This window comes from Bolinopsis microptera, chromosome 11, assembly GCF_026151205.1.
Source record: "Bolinopsis microptera isolate Bmic1 chromosome 11, MBARI_Bmic_1.0, whole genome shotgun sequence".
In the NCBI taxonomy this organism is placed as follows: domain Eukaryota; kingdom Metazoa; phylum Ctenophora; class Tentaculata; order Lobata; family Bolinopsidae; genus Bolinopsis; species Bolinopsis microptera.
This window is the reverse complement of record NC_087082.1, coordinates 16994053-17011217: the sequence shown is the minus strand read 5'-3', so window position 1 is coordinate 17011217 and position 17165 is coordinate 16994053. Positions and strand designations below refer to the sequence as shown.

Genomic DNA, 17165 nt, shown 5'->3' with positions numbered 1-17165 from the left:
AACAGGTTGGTGGTGAGCTTGTCAATAACAGGACTGTTATAGGACATGATCATGGAATTAGTTCTGATCTCTTGTCCATCTCTCAGCTTAAGAAGCAGATTTCCGTGTACAGGAGAGTTGATGTGTTCTACACCAAAGTTGGCAGGTACTTTTATTTTTGGAGCCATAACGTAGCAACTGCTAAAACATAAATTGTGAATTTAGAGCCCGTAGAATTAAATACTATAATTGATAAATGTAACGTGTAGAACATTCCGAATTTAAAATGTGTATAAAAACAATTGGCAACAACCAAACAATAAAAAGGTACTATTCATTCAAAAAGTTGTGAGGAAGAATCAAATCAAAACAATAGAAATAATGTTTAACATGCCATAACAATACTCAATATCAAAGTGACTGCCAGCTTTTCTCAGTTCAAAATTTGAAATATTGCTTAAAAAAGGAACAAAATTAATTAATCTTGTCGTTTAAAACAAAAAGCACATTGAGATAAATCACCTAAAACTGACCTCAGTTGATAAATTAGTTCAAAACTGAATTACGTTTATATTACAAGTACACTGTGTAAACACTGTTCAGCTGGTAAATAAGATAACATTTTAATAATCCGGAAAGAATTTCCACTAATTATAGTTTAGAGGTCAGATCTGCCTAATTTACATAAACTAACAGACCGTATTTAAAACAAGTGTATCACCATGATAATTAGAAAGTCTTATTTTCGTGCACCTTTTCAACCAAATCTGGTGACTATTCTCATAACCTGGTGTGTAGTCAGTAGCAAAGTTGAAATTGAGAACTGTCACTCTGTTACACACTACCTTTAGGTGTGTAGAAGTTTTGGTTATTATCCAGTGTTTGAATTTATCAGCTGGTACATTGTTTAGAAACTGTGTATTGTAATTGTTTGGAGTACATCCCACAATAATATAACTCCACTGTTTGGTTTTAGCATTTCTATAAATCCCAATATTTTGCTCACTACTCCCACCTTCTCCAGATAGAGTATAATACACAACAATACAGTTCTCTGACTGTGTAGTGTAAGTTATCATCTGTACTGGTTCGTAGTGTGACAGGGTGTAGTATGTACTCTTAACACACTGTATCCAACCTATAAATAATAGATTAAATATTATATATGGAACACTTGATTTGATACCGTGATACGTGTAAATAACGTGCGAATAAATACGTATAAAAGTATAAGAATAAAGAATTTTGAAAGTTTAAATTGTTAAAATACTTTAGTTAACCTATACTATTACATATTATATCATTTACTTGATTCTATTTCCTCAGTCTGATTAGTAACATCTTTACAATCCTCACCATCACTGTCTTGTACATCTTCACTATTTTCATCAACTTCTAGCTCTTCTTTAGAGCTACTTGACTCTTCAGTATTTCTCCCTTTAACAAACTTCTCTACAACCGCTTTCGTTTCAGCACATTCAGAATGTTCAGTTACAGCGGCCATAACTTCACATAAATCATTTAATTCCGAAGGGAAAGTACGGCTAAACTTTTGGAAATCTAGTTTTTGAAGCATGTACAGGGAATTCTCATCCAATCCTTTGCATTTTAAGGTTAATGAAATATAGGATATGAGACAGTTGCCGATAATGTTCAAGTTATTCGCAGCAATAGCAAGGGACATGTCAATCCTACGTTTGGAAATCTCAGCAAATCCAGCCATATATCTCTGTAAGAAGAAAAATTTGCCATTACCACTGAAAGTAACATTCTTCACAAAGCAGCTGACGTATCTGCTGTCTTTCAGATTATAATGCGCCCTGCTAGCAATCTCACAAGCAAATAACATCTCTTCGTACGAGTTGTTCTCAAACTTCAGTACTTCTGTTTTGTAAAACTTCAGGCATCTCTTAGTCAACCAGGACACATCAAATACACGTGCCATTTTGTTTACTTCTTCAAAGATGTCTTTGTCCAGTTTATAAACTTCACCAGAGTACAGCGCTTCAACAAAACAGTCGACTGCTGGTTTGGCGAAATCATCCACCTCAATAGACGACTGAAATGGGCCAGATATTAATTAATAAATTTAAGCATTATAAATTAAACATCGCCTAATAGAAAAAATAAATAGAAGTTTGATTGTAAGGATATTGAAAGCACATAATTGTACAGTCGTCAGTCAGTAGTCACCAATTTTATTGAAAGTATAGTCCTGCTCTTAATATTTATTAAAAATATTTTTTACCTGAAACAGGTTGGTGGTCAACTTGTCAATAACAGGACTGTTGTAGGACATGATCATGGAATTAGTTCTGATCTCTTGTCCATCTCTCAGCTTAAAAAGCAGATTTCCGTGTACAGGAGAGTTGATGTGCTCTACACCAAAGTTAGCAGGTACTTTTATTTTTGGAGCCATAACGTAGCGACTGCTAAAAATTAAATTGCGAATTGAGAGCCCGTAGAATTAAAGACTATAATTGATAACTGTAGCGTGTAGAACATTCCGAATTCAATGTGTATAAAAACAATTGGTAACAATCAAACAATAAAAAGGTACTATTCATTCAAAAAGTCGTGAGGAAGAATAAAATCAAAACAATAAAAATAATCTTTAACATGCCATAACAATACTTAATATCAAAGTAACTGCCAGCTTTTTTCAGTTGAAATATTGAAATATTGCTTTAAAAAAGTTATAACATTAATTAATCTCGTCGTTAAGAACAAAAAGCACATTGAGATAAATCACATAAAACTGACCACAGTTGATTAGTTCACAACCGAATTATGTGTATATTACAAGTACACTGTGTATACACTGTTCAGTTGGTAAATAAGATAACACTTGAATAGTTCGGAAAGTATTTCCACTAATTATAGTTTAGAGGTCATATCTGTCTAATTTACATAAATTAACCGCCTGTATTCAAAACAAGTAAGTCATCATAATAATCAATAAGTCGTATTTTTGTGCACCTTTTCAACCAAACCTGGTGACTATTCTCAGAACCTGGTTTGTAGTCAGTAGCAAAGTTGAAATTGAGAACTGTCACTCTGTTACACACTACCTTTAGGTGTGTAGAAGTTTTGGTTATTATCCAGTGTTTGAGTTTATCAGCTGGTACATTGTTTAGAAACTGTGTATTGTAATTGTTTGGAGTACATCCCTCAATAACATAACTCCACTGATTGGTTTTAACATCTCTATAAATCTGAATATATTCCTCAACTACTCCCACCTTCTCCAGATAGAGTATAATACACTTCAATAATGTTCACTGACAGTGTAGTGTTAGTTATCATCTGTACTGGTTCGTAGTGTGACAGAGTGTAGCTTGTGTAACTTGTGTAACTACCACACTGTATCCAACCTAGAAATAGATTAAATATTATACATGGAACACTTGATTGATACCTGTTAATAACGTGTCAATACTAGTAGTTACTAAGTAACTATTAGTTACTACTAGTAGTTATTTCGTTTGTTTAAGAATAAAGAATTCCGAAAGTTTAAATTGTAAAATTACATTAATTAACCAATTACATATTAAATCATTTACCTGATTCTACTTCCTCAGTTTGATTAGCAACATCTTTACAATCTTCATCATCACTGTCTTGTACATCTTCAGTATTTTCATCAACTTCTAGCTCTTCTTTAGAGCTACTTGACTCTTCAGTATTCCCCCCTTTAACAAACTTCTCTACAACTGCTTTAAGTTCAGCACATTCAGAATCTTCAGATACAGCAGCAAGGAAGTTGGTTAAATCATTCAAATAAGAGGGAAAAGTACGGCTGAACTTCTGAACATCCAGCTTCTGTAAAATGTACAGAGAATTCTCATCCAATCCTTTGCATTTCAGGGTTAAGGAAACGTAAGTTATAAGACAATTGCTAATGATGTTCAAATCATTAGCAGCAATAGCGAGGGACATGTCAATCCGACGTTTGGGTAGCTCAGAAAAACCAGCCATATATCTCTGTAAGAAGATAAATCTTCCATTTTCGCCGAAAGTAATATTTTTCACAAAGCAGCTGACATATTTGCTGTCTTTCAAATTATAATGAGCCCTGCTAGCAATCTCACAAGCAAATAACATTTCTTCGTACGAGTTGTTCTCAAACTTCAGTACTTCTGCTTTGTAAAACTTCAGGCACCTCTTAGTCAACCAGGACACATCGAATACATGTGCCATTTTGTTTACATCTTCAAAGATGTCTTTTTCTAGTTTATCAACTTCACCAGAGTACATCGCTTCAACAAAACAGTCGACTGCTGGATTTGCGAAATCATCCACCTCAATAGACGACTGAAACAGGCCAGATATTAATTAATAGAATTTAACCATTTAAGTTAAACATCGCCTAAAAGAGAAGTTTAATCGTAAGGATATTTATAGCACATAATTGTACAATCGCCAATTTTACTCAAAATATCGTCCTGCTCTTAATATTTATTAATAATATTCTTACCTGAAACAGGTTGGTGGTCAGCTTGTCAATAACAGGACTGTTATAGGACATGATCATGGAATTAGTTCTGATCTCTTGTCCATCTCTCAGCTTAAGAAGCAGATTTCTGTGTACAGGAGAGTTGATATGTTCTACACCAAAGTTGGCAGGTACTTTTATTCTTGGAGCCATAGCTTGAACCTTATAAATATTCTGAATAAGATTTTTAAAGACATTAATATTGATTTAATTTTCAATTAAATAGAAACTTTGACAACACCTCATCATTAGGACGAATAAAATTTATCAAAAAATTTAATGGTATTCATTAAGACTAAGTTTATCATTCTTCTTCTATTCACCAAGAATAGTTCTTTACTCGCGGTTTTGAACAGATGTTAGCAAAATTAAATACAAAATCAGTAATCACCATTATCTTCATTGTAATATAGATCTATTTTTGTAAACCATAAATTATTAATTTCATTAACTATAATTTATATTATATACAAAGTCTGTAAGTAACATTACAAATAATACTGAAATTTCCGATTCCAAACTTATTTCTGTATAATTATATTATGTCAATTGTTTATGTGTATAAGGTCATCTAGGATATGGATCATGTCAACAAAAAGATTCACCGACCAATCTTACTCCTCATAATGCAGATTGAAGTAAATTGAAAACAATCAAATGTATCACTCAACTTCCACCAGGAATTTGTCTAAAACAATCAATATTCATCAAGACAGCTTTACAATTCAACACTACTAAACTATTACTACAACTATGTTCAGTTATCATTCTTCTCAGTAAGCTGGCACTCTGTTTCAACCTGTACTTGGCAGGTTGGAGAGATGAAACTCGCTGAAGAAGTATGGAAACACTGGTGATTATTTCTGTGTCCCCCTCCTCCATTAGCTCTAACAATCTGTCCAGATAAGGCACCAGAGCAGGAAATATTTGGTCTGTGGGACCAGAGTTTAGGGTCAGCAGGATCAGAATGTTAAGAATGTACTTGACTTGGATTGGATCTGTCAGACAACTCAGTAAGACCTGACGGAGAAACGTATGTTATGAAAAGTCTACAATATAAGAATTCGTTTTAAACGAATCATTGGTCATATCAACAATTATTGTCGATCACAGCTGAATATCAGCGGTTTTACATTTAAGAACTGGTATGTTCCAGTCTTGGTTCCTTAACTCGACAATAGTAAGTTCTAAAGAGGGTGTTCTTGAAACTTAGAAGTGATAGTTTGTTGGTAACACTAACAATAATATATAAGTGGAATGTGGATTGGTGAGGCAAGGCACATTATTTGACACGTGACAGTGTTTCTGGGATTTGATTGATCAATAGTCTAGTCTGATTGGTTAATTTCGGTCACGTGTCACCTCCCCGCCAGGTTAGTACTCACATAATGGCCTGAGTTATCCAGAATGATATCAGCTGCCCCCTCCTCCTGCACATCTGTTACAATCTGTTTGAGTGACTTCTGTAGTGACTGTATCTGAAGTGAAGCTATGGGTTAAGCCTTGCATAATACTGGGGAGGTGACATAATACATCTTTTGAAACGTGACAGCAAAACTGAACTCTACACTGGATGAAAGATAAAGCAATAATTAATATTAAATAATCATAGACTTTGAAATTGAATACATATTTAATCTTAACATCAATTAAACTGAATTAGACGTTCAAATTTCAATTAAATGAATAAAACACGTTTCAAGCAGCAGTACCTGGAGGGAGGTTTTAGATAGGATTAGACAACTGAGAAGTCTACTGTGAAGATGAGCACTGTTAGAATACTGGCCCTCCGAACCCAGTACCTCCGCAATCTTCCTGAATATAACCTTGATCGTGGGAGAGCTGGACTCGGATTCAGCCATCACTCCAATACACTTCAGTGTGAGTTTCAGCACTGGATATTGGACAACAGCAGAGCTTTGTGTAACTTGCTTGAGGTATGTTGTAAGGGATGATAGGAGACTTGTGTGCTGATTTTGAAATGCTTCTTCAAATAGAGACGAAAAGTATTCTTGATCAATGTTAGAAAGAGCCCTCATCAAGATTTTTACTAATTCTGGATTCCTGGTGTCTTCTCTTTGGACTTGAGGTTTTGTTTTGGTGAGCCTTTTTCCTTTTGGTGGGGATTGAACGTTTTCTTTATTTTCTGAGATTTCTTTGATCTTAGCATTTTGTATTTTTATCAAGTTTTTGATCCTCCCATTAGCACTTGATAACTGTTTTTCTAGCTTGGCGTTTTTGGACTGCACAACCTCAACCTCGCTTTTCAGAGCAGCATGGTTCTTTGACATACTCTGAAAAGAATCCTTCAGCCTTTGATTTTCTTTCTTTAACTCTACAATCGAATTCTGGAGAGTAACAACTGTGTCCAATGCTCCCTTTTCCAACTTAGCCATCTCACCGTTCACCTTTTCCTGGAGATTTATCAGACCTTTCTCCTTTAAATCAACTTTAAGTTGCTGCTTATAAACTTGGTTTTCTTGTTCCTTCAACTCCCTTTCTCTTGACTTAATTGTCTCCAGTAAATCTTTAACCTCATTGCTCACAGTGCTCATCTCTTCGATAAAAGACGATTGAATAATCTGGTCGGGTGAGGAGGGATGCTCATAACCCCAAATTAAGCCACCATCACCAAAAAGGATATCAGTGCTAGCAGAGGATCCAGCTTTATACATTTTCTCGCTGCAAATATGAAAAGGGTAACTTGATATTTCTGTATTAATTCAGTGTTATGAATTATAACGACAATTTCAATTTTTGGTACTAAGATGATTTATATTAAGACATGAGTCATGAGATTATTTGACCAAACAAATGCATTAAAAACTTTGTGAAATGATACAATCTCATGGGATAGATCCGAATTGATAATAATAAATTTACCCAAACAAAAACTATGGGGTCACACATAAAACCAAAGTTTAAAAATCAAGCAAATGAATGCTCTCAATCCAAATTCTAAAAAATAAAACATATTTTTATTAAAAATATATTATCTTATATACTAGAAGCTCTTACGGGAAAAACTGCAACAGATTTGGCAACATAACAAATCATTGGACACAATAGTATAATATACTAATATATAAGGAACCAGATTTACTCCATACATAATATCGTTTTTAAAGCGTTGAAATGGTCTAGAAACCAGCTTCATTAAGAATGCTGGCAAAATTTAAATGTTCAAAATTTCAAATAATCCCCGTAACAGCTCCTACTAATAAGTTGTAAGTATCAAACTTTTATAAAAGAAGCAAATGTGTCATAATTCAAAATCAAAATACAATATAATTTAGCATAAATTTCAGTACTTATAAATCCCGATTACTTATCCAGCCACTGAAAGAAATTGCACCTGGATGATTTAGATGATGAAGGGCCTATGGGCAACGAACAACAGTAGAATCTTTTTCCAAAATTAGGACCTTCTTTTGTAACAGTCTTTAAAGACGATTTAAGTTGATGACCTGAACATACTGGTGGTGTAGGTAAGCCTCTCAAAAGTGACTTTACAGAAACAGCACTGCTGGGAGTTGCTGTATTTGGAGGAGAGCTTGCCTTTCTTTTGTGATTAGGAAGTGCTTGGGGTTTCTGTACTTTGCTGCATTTAGCAGAGAACATCAATTTAGTCTGAGTACATTGTTTTTGAGTTGCTCCTAGACCACTGTTGGTTTTTTGTTTTTTTCCAGGATGACTGACTAATTGTGTACTATTCTTTTCAATCATCATTTCGGCCTTCCTTTTAGAAAACATAGATGAGAGACTTGTTTGCTTTCCTCGCAGCTCAGGGTAAAATATTGTGCATTCTGGTGGAACAGTTGGACTGGGCAAAACACTGAAATCAATCTCTGTTGAAAATGGGCAATGGTCAGAGCCAGTTATGTCTGACATAATTGAGCATGATTTTATCAAAGTTTTACTTGATTTTGATAGAAGAATGTAGTCAATTCTGGTTCCATAGTTGTTGATCCTTCCATTTAATCCAGCATTCCAGCATGTGTAGCATTCTGGTTTGTTAGGATATAGATACCGAAGACAGTCAACCAAGTGATCATCAAGAAAAGAATTGAAAATAATTTTATCAGGTGAACTATGCCATTCTGCAATAAACTTAGAATTATGCCTATTTTCGAATGCTTCAGCACTGTCAATAATCCGAGTTTTCACATTAAGATCTCCTGCTAACACAACATCATTGTTTTCCTCAATTAGTTTGGAAACATGAGCTTTCAGATTTTCAAGAAATTTTATTTTCTTTTCGTACTTTTCACCATCACCAGGATATGCACAAGGTACATAGACATTTACAATAACCAGTATTTTTCCATCACTTTTCTTGTGGTAGCTTGCTATCACTCGGCCTAAGATGGAATAAGTAAACAACCTGATGGAAATCGCTTGGATGAGAAACGTCAATACATATTTATGTCATTCATATGTACAGAGTAAGTTGGCACTGCTATGTTAAATAGATAGGACTTCAGCTTTTAAATATGCAAATTAAATTCAAATGAATGTGGATGAGAACAAGGTCATAAGAAAATGTAAAAACCTTCTTGATCAGAGTCTAAATTATCAGCAAGAAGATCGACAAAGTGAGGACAGTATGCCTTCTTGACATAAGTAGCAACTCCAGCCTGACCTTGTTTCTTTAATGGGTAGTTGAAAAACGAGTAGAAATCACAACATTTTGCAAGCTCGTTATCTGCAAATGTTTATAATCAAATTTACATTTATTAATTTCATAACAAAATTTAATCTAATACCTATTGGAGACATTATGATCTCATTGTATTCTTGGTGGTAAGTGTACATCCAGCCGATTGAAGTTTTCGGTTGTCAATTAATATAACAATAGTAAGCACTTGTACGATTAATGATACAATCTACTATACTTGCACAAATAAATAAAATGTACCTAACTGGGCTCTTGAGATTTTGGTTTCTTGTAAGCAGAGGATATCAGGATCAAGGAGGCTAATGTGTTGTCGAAAGTTGTCAAGAGTGCGCAGACCATTTACATTCCAGGTGATTATCTTCATAGACTGGTTAATTTTTTTTTTTTATTTGAAAATTCAATTAATCATTATATATATAAATCAAGCGTTACATTTCAGCCATGCAAAATTACGATGACATATTTTGATTACTAAATGATAAATGGTACTGCAATATAAGTTGCTTAATGTTTGGCCGGATGACAACTAACGAGAAAAATAAACTTGATTATATAATAATTAATTCGGCTGAACCAACACATAGCAAGAGCCACATTAACGTTGGGGCCGTTAAAAAATTGTTTTTTTGTTTTAAAAATTGTTCAGTTACTAAGTTATTATTTGCAAGAAAATCTTCAAACCCTTAGTATATGAGGCTTGTAGAATAGATTCGGATACATAAATCTTTCAGCTCCTCAGCTGAGCGTGAACAACGTACACCCCACAACAGGTGGCTCAGCGGAAAATTGAACCTGGTACCTTGTGAAATGGTTCAATCAATTTCAACGAGCAGGCAGATTTACCAACTGAGCCACTCAGCCTGTATTAAAACAATTAAAGAAAATTACTCTTAATACTTCCAGAAAATGGACCGTTTAATTTTCAAGGGTATTCAATTTTCAAGAATTTCACAATTTCTTCAACCATATTTTTGTTACCTATGTATTGTGATGTGCTAATTCAATGAAACAATAAGTTTTCAATGAAACAATAAGTTTTTTACTCGCTGCATTGAAAGCCGTCAAGACAAATAGAAGGAGGATTACAGGAGGATTACAGCCAGAATATAATAAGGAGTGTGCCGGTAGCAGTAAGAGGTGTACGTGGGAAGGGAAAAAAGGCATGTACCATCCCTATATCCAGTTGCCAGTGTCTTCTTCAATGTAATGTGATCCCTGAGGATCAGGAATAAAGCTGTGAGGGATAGCTGAGATTTATAATTGCTCGTGATTTATCATTGTGCTTTGCCAATTGCATCACTTGATTTAATTTATTGTATATATTGTTTGAAACTCAACGAAACTAAAATTAATGAGATCCAGAAGATGAGGCAGATGAATGAGAAGCTGAAGGGGAATGAAGTGACAAGGAGATAAGTGGGGAGAACACAGTAAAAAGTCATTTAATTTCAAAGACCAGCATGATTGTTGTATCACGTCGTGACCCCCATCGTCGTTTCACTATATAATAGTGGAACGCCTGTAGAGTTTATACGATACAGGGGAGCCGCGCACTCGTGCGCGGCGGGTCATACAACGTATGACAACATGATTGGTAGTAGGAGGAAAATCCTACAAGGCTTTTTTGTAGAAAAACTGTACGGGAAAGAAGAGGGACGTACAACGTGTTATGTATCAAACACCGTATTGTGTATGCTGTAGTATATTCAAAATACAACCAAATACAACAGAGTTGTAATTTATTTTTTAATCTACTGCTGTATCGACGCGTGCGTGCCAAAACAAATATTCATGAGTATCAGCTGTAAAATTTGATTCATGATTGTTGTTACTCGTCTAAATTTCTTCGAAGTAGCGCGCGCCGGGTTACGCAATTAACAATGGACAACTGAGAGATCAAAGATTAACGAGTGAATTTTTATGAAATAATTGTTCATGACCGTCGTGCGTCAATCATAAAAAATAAACGAGTTCAATGGTCGACGCACGACTAGTTTGGCCCGGCGCGCGCTACTTCGTAGCCTCATGATTTTGAGAAGAAAGCGGTGTGGGCTGCCGCGGGCTACTTCGAAGAAATGTAGACGAGTAACATTCGCCAAGTTCAACTGTACTCGGCGCGCGTCTTGATAGGTTATAATCCTACAACTGTACATGTATTAGAGAAACCAAGTTGTTTGCTATGCAAGACCCTCTTTTGTACCGTGATTCAATACTAGCAACTAGGCCGGAATGCATTTCACTTAAATATATTACTGTGCGGCCGCTTGTCACACGTTGTAGACCTGCCGCGCACGAGTGCGCGGCTGGGTTTCGCCACGATACCCAGTGAAACGACAATGGTGGTCACGACGTGATACAAGGCGGCGCTCAGCATGTCATTCCGCCGAACATAATTGCCTGGGGTCCCCTTGTATCACGTGGTGACCCCCACGGTCGCTTCACTCTACCCCTGTACAGTTTCGACGATACAGGGGGAGCCGCGCACTCGTGCGCGGCGGGTCATACAACGTATGACAAGGGTCCCCAGGTAACATCTCACACGGACACATTCTGTCATTTTATTTTGTATTCGTTGCAGGGATAATGACGGACATCATAAATCATAATCAATGCTGAATGGAGCTGGAGTATCTACTAATAATAATATCTATTTATAGGCACTGGATAATCGTGCATCGTCAGCATCTTCCATTTCTTATTTCTAATACATTCCAATCAAATTTTTACCATTTGTAAACCAACTGTGAACCAACACTGAACAAATAAAAACCCGTTTTTCTTCTAACAGGCAAAAAACTGTAAAATAACAATGAAAATTACAATCGGGTAAAATGTAATAAAACTTGTCATAATCATAGCATATTAAAACCATGATTTCAAATATAAATAATTGGGCTACTCTATAATCTATTTAGAAATAACCACCAAATAACACAGAAAAGGCCATCCTGAGACATCAATGTATATCGAGAGTTATATTAATATACCATTTTATTTTCCGCATTCTAAAACTAAGTGGGTCAAATAATCAGATAAAATAAAGGATGGACCGTTAGATAACGTAACATAAGATTACATCTTTGCAACTTCAATACCCTACATCTCGAACAGAACAGAAAATGTATCATAGACTTGGAATGTGTAATGAGACAGGTGCCAGTAAAGTTCACGCCACCCCAGTGAATTCGACCTGCTCTCTCAAGGTCCGTAACCGTTCAGACAACTCGTGAATATCAGTTTGTGGTAAAACAGGTATTAACTTTTGGTTTAAATCTACACTCTCGATATAGTCCACACTCGAGTTGAACTCTTTGACGTTCTCCAGGAACTTTAATACTTTGCTTAGCTGTTCGTCCAGTTGTTTACATAGGGGACCTGAAATTATTTAACATTTACTTTTGGTAATCTTGTCCTGTATCGTAGATTCTTATTGTATGGTGAAGATCTATATGACAACTAAGAATACTGTAGACTGAAATTATAGTCCGAATAATCGTAATTATCTTTGTATATTCAATTAAGTGCACCATTGGTGCCACTCAATTTGATATATTATCTACTAGAAATATTGGCATAAAAGATACTCACCGATGTCGTTAATATCAACAGCAGGCCTATGAGCCCAGTGTTTAAACTCCTCATTGTAACAGCCGCTAAACGTCCCAATTATCTGACTTAACGTTCCCAAAGTATTAGTTAAGGTTTTCTTGTGTCCTACTAATCTCTCGCTGTCCAGTTCCTCGTATGATGGGTGTTCGTTTTGGATTGCTGATAGCTTTTCTTGGATTGTTTCCAGTTCTTCTGCCAGCTTTCCTGAGCGGTCCTGGTGGAGAATGGGTTGTGGCTGATATAGGCTTAAAAGCAGTTTATTAAAATGATAATCTTACATTTTACAGTATATGTTATTGATTTAAATAAAGCTACTATAATAATACGGCTAATCCAGCACCAGACCGGCCAAATGCTGGATTTTAATGCCACAGCATCTTTAGCCGGACTAAATTAAACCTCGAAAGATTCCGATTTGTTTGAGATTGAACTGATCTGCAGTTTGGAGCATATTATCAGTGCTACTAATACAACTGAAACAGAATAAGCGTAGGCCGTTTTCGGGATAGAAACATAAGAGTAATGAGTATAATACTAAAAGTTCCCTACCAGGAGTTTCTCCTCAGAAGGCTGAGTTTTCTTTCCCGTTTTATTAAAACACATCAAACTAGCAGGAAAAACATCAAGATCCGTCCTAAACAGGTCCTTGAAGTTGCTAGAGTTGACCAGACCATCCACCAAAGAGAAACAATCCCGGGAGGTGTTATTACACAAGTTAACACTGTTCTTATCGTGGGAGAGGTTGGGGTCACGTGGTGTACCACCTGACACACTCAACATCTCCAGAGCCCGTGTGTAGAACCTGCTCTGGCGCTTTACCGAGCAGTTACCCTGGATTATCTCGTAGTCGTTTCGTCCGCAGAGTCCCAGACCAGAGCACACTTTTAGTAACCTGTGGGGGAGGGGTTCATTTTGGGGGTTGAGTCTTAGTGGCGATTCATTAATGTTTAAATTGGATGAGTGATGTTAAATTGTGGAATTTGAGAAGGGTGGTGCTAGTGCAGGATCATTAAAATGTATCAGATTGTATAAGGAGGCTGTAAGAACACATTGCTTCTTATTTTACAACTGTTAGCCGTTCCTTTAAATGATATTGTGTTATTTCTGAACATACTCCATCCTTCATCTGTCTCATACTTCCCACACAAAATCTTCTCTTCTATAATGCTGTACATTTGAGGCAAAGTTTAAAACATCGAATTTTAAATTCATTATGGTTAACAGAAGGATTTAAATTTCTCGACGTGTCATTTCTTAACCTAATGATTAATTGGATTTGATAATCGTGGATAAACAGTTATCACACATTCGTCGTACAAACTTTAGTGAGTAAAGTTGATTGATTTATCATATACCTTAGTTCAAATCTCTTTCGTTCTATAGTGATCCGTAAATCGTTTTCTAGGCTGGAAATAAAATGGTCACCCTGAGGCTGCTGCCATTGATAGTCATGATAACAACAGTGTTCTGCCACGACCCCAACATAGCTCTAAGATTTGGAGATGATCTGACGAGTTACATCATGCTAAGTCCCAACATGGCACCATTGGAGGAAAGCTTATCTCTCTGCTCGTGGGTTAAACAACTTAGTCCAGAGAGTCGCACAGGATGTATACTTCACTATAGAACCATAAACCGTGACGAGATAACCCTTTCTGATAACTTGGTCTGGGCCTATCTATTAACAATGGCTCCTCACAATGTGACTCCAGTCCACTCCCAATGGTACCACGTGTGCCTGACCTGGACCTTTAGTAGCAGGACTAAATCACTCTACTATAACGGACAGAAGGTTGGAACAAGAACAACATCGTCAGGAAGAAAGTTTGACATAAATAAAAGAGCTATTGTAATTGGACAGCATCATCATAGATCCCCGTTTGATACAGATTTCTACTCAGGAAAATCGTTCGCAGGGGAACTAGCAAAGTTGAACATTTTCAAACGCAGATTATCTGACGAGGAAGTAGCTGGTATGTACAGCTCTGGTATCTGCTCCAGCTACGAGGAATCTCTAGCTGAAGATAACTTTCTGTCATGGACCACGCTACTGGGTGACGAAACAGAGAGGCACGGCAACGTTGTTAAGTTCAACTTGACATGCTCTGCCCACACTCACGAAGTTACCAGGACGACCACAGCACCGCCCCCTACTTCACAACCTACTGCAGAGGCTGTGGAGACATGCAACAACCGATGGGGACTCCTTCAATTGTCCGACTATTACAACAAGGTGAGAATATCATGCTAGACGGGAATGGTAAGTTTAGGTCTGCAAGTAGGTGATAATTAGCAATGTTTAACGTTTCTAACATGTAGATATTGTATTGGCATTTAGATTGAATCGGTTACAGATCCCTAAAGGATGTAATACAGCTGAACCATTTGTAGATTCATTTCAAGACCAAAATAATGCCGTAATGCGCCAAATCTAACGAGATAACATTTAGGAAGTAACAACGGAGCTGCTGGAGGACCTACGAGACCGTTGGGAACAACTCGCAGAATTCCGTGGACATCTCCTAGATGATGCTCTGATAGCCCATCTGTCAAAACACCACTGCAACACTGACGAGGAGTGAGGTAAATTGTTCTGGAGCAGAGAAATGGACTTCTTGGTTTTACTGGAAGAAATATGACTGGATACGCTACTTAATTAATACATGATACATTACGGTTTAATTTCTACTTTTTCTTGAAAAATATTAAATAGTTTTTTAACCCTAATAATAGCGATTAGATATGAGATTTTAATTTTAAGTTCCCATAGTTATAACTTTATGACGAATGTTCAATTTTAACTCATTTGGACTTTCGGTAAATTTTGTTACTTTAAATATTATAGTAAATAGTTATTTTCCCTATTTTAACCGAAAAACAGTTTTTTGTCATATCTTTGCTTATGAATACCCCATATCCAATAAAGACGGTTCAATAATTTTAACGATAAGCTCATTTCGAGCTATCAAAAAGTAAAACATGTATTAACATGATAAAATTAAACACATATGAACACAATTGAGTACCACTAAATAATACAACATAGCATACCTCTGAATCTTTGAGTCCTTGACATGGGCGGAGAGGACAGGACTGTTCAGCTCCGTGTCGATGTGGGGAGACAGTTTACTGATCAGCCACGTAAAGAACCTCAGTCTGGCTTCTCCTGCTCTGTGGGGAGATTACAGTCGTCAGCGTAAGGGGTCGTTCACATGTTACGTAATCAATATTTTAGCAATTTCTATCCCCTCCACCCCTCCGTAATCAACCGTAATCAAGACCCAACCCCCCTCAGCTCCTGACAGAAATATTACGTAATCATGGCCTGACCCCCCCCCCCCCCCCCCCCCCCCCTTGACTTTTGTCCCTAGAAAACACTTTTCTCTACGTTTCATGCTACCCTAATCATGCTATCATGATATAAGAGGAGAAATACGTATCGTACCGGGGGACAAATACGTACACGATACAAGCAGTCGGATAAGTACGTGCGATACAAGCCGTATTTTATTCTTGAAAAATACTAAATTTTCAAGATGTCATTTTCCCCCGAAATATTTATTTTCTTAGGCCATCGTTCGATAAACTTAAAAGTTTTTACAGGCACTACACTATGGTTGACACTGAACGTTTTGCTGTTTTTGAAAATCATGCTGCGGCCAAAGCGCGTGCTAACTCTAATGTCTAGTAAGATTTTGGCCCCCTCATGAAGAAAATCACCCCTGTTTTACTGTACAGTCAAACCTCCGTTTGATGAGGTAATATTGCAGATAATTTAGCGATATATCATAGTAATTAGTTTTACACTAAGTACAAAACTGCAAATCTATAACAATTATTGAGCATTATGTAATGGGATGGAAGCGTTTAACCAGGTGTACTCCATAATGAAGAATTAGTTGAAATTCTAGATGAAAACCTCGAATTAGTTGAATAATATATTACTCTATAAAAGTAATCTATAATATAACGTTATATTAGTAATATAATATTACATAACATAATAACAAGTAACCTGAAAAGAAGTTCTTTGAGAGACTCGTTGTCTAGAGCACTGATGTAAGGACACCCCAACCCCTCTAGCGTGTCCCGGTAGTAACTGTAGTCCACTGTATCCGTCATTACTGTCTAGTTAATAGTTAATTATTATCATTACTGTCTAGTGATCAATTAAGTGATTAGTTGGATGATTAATTAAGTGATTAGTTGGGTGATTAATTAAGTGATTAGTTGGGCGATCAATCAAGTGATTAGTTTGATGATCAATTAAGTGATTAGTTGGATGATTAATTGAGTTGTGATTTTAATTACATTTTGTGCGAGATAACTGATAAGTTGAAGCAAATAGAGGACACATGCTTGTTTTGACACTTGGCCGTAACTAACCAGAAGTTCTGAAGTTTA

General features: G+C 36.3%; 5 protein-coding genes across 5 annotated transcripts; 1 reads left to right on the top strand and 4 right to left on the bottom strand.

The window, feature by feature from the left end:
- Window positions 1-2543: 2543 nt before the first annotated feature.
- Window positions 2544-4632, bottom strand: LOC134823217 (uncharacterized). The gene is made up of 3 exons (XM_063834612.1): window positions 4457-4632; window positions 3543-4293; window positions 2544-3353 (listed from the first exon to the last, which is right to left on the bottom strand). Exons 1-3 carry the CDS (start codon window positions 4625-4627, stop codon window positions 3208-3210), a joined length of 1068 nt encoding a protein of 355 aa, XP_063690682.1. The 5' UTR covers window positions 4628-4632; the 3' UTR covers window positions 2544-3207.
- A 206-nt stretch (window positions 4633-4838) lies between these two features.
- Window positions 4839-7164, bottom strand: LOC134823199 (uncharacterized). Its single transcript, XM_063834585.1, has 3 exons — window positions 6187-7164; window positions 5860-5952; window positions 4839-5494 (listed from the first exon to the last, which is right to left on the bottom strand). The coding sequence occupies exons 1-3, from the start codon at window positions 7147-7149 to the stop codon at window positions 5141-5143; spliced, it is 1410 nt and encodes a 469-aa protein (XP_063690655.1). The 5' UTR covers window positions 7150-7164; the 3' UTR covers window positions 4839-5140.
- A 140-nt stretch (window positions 7165-7304) lies between these two features.
- Window positions 7305-9516, bottom strand: LOC134823210 (exodeoxyribonuclease-like). The gene is made up of 3 exons (XM_063834606.1): window positions 9393-9516; window positions 9027-9179; window positions 7305-8835 (listed from the first exon to the last, which is right to left on the bottom strand). Exons 1-3 carry the CDS (start codon window positions 9514-9516, stop codon window positions 7799-7801), a joined length of 1314 nt encoding a protein of 437 aa, XP_063690676.1. The 3' UTR covers window positions 7305-7798.
- Window positions 9517-11933: 2417 nt separating this feature from the next.
- Window positions 11934-16903, bottom strand: LOC134823219 (uncharacterized). Its single transcript, XM_063834614.1, has 5 exons — window positions 16777-16903; window positions 15813-15932; window positions 13311-13653; window positions 12741-12975; window positions 11934-12527 (listed from the first exon to the last, which is right to left on the bottom strand). The coding sequence occupies exons 1-5, from the start codon at window positions 16881-16883 to the stop codon at window positions 12319-12321; spliced, it is 1014 nt and encodes a 337-aa protein (XP_063690684.1). The 5' UTR covers window positions 16884-16903; the 3' UTR covers window positions 11934-12318.
- LOC134823222 (pentraxin fusion protein-like) lies at window positions 13695-15629 on the top strand. Its single transcript, XM_063834616.1, has 2 exons — window positions 13695-14994; window positions 15212-15629. Exons 1-2 carry the CDS (start codon window positions 14179-14181, stop codon window positions 15341-15343), a joined length of 948 nt encoding a protein of 315 aa, XP_063690686.1. The 5' UTR covers window positions 13695-14178; the 3' UTR covers window positions 15344-15629.
- Window positions 16904-17165: the final 262 nt, after the last annotated feature.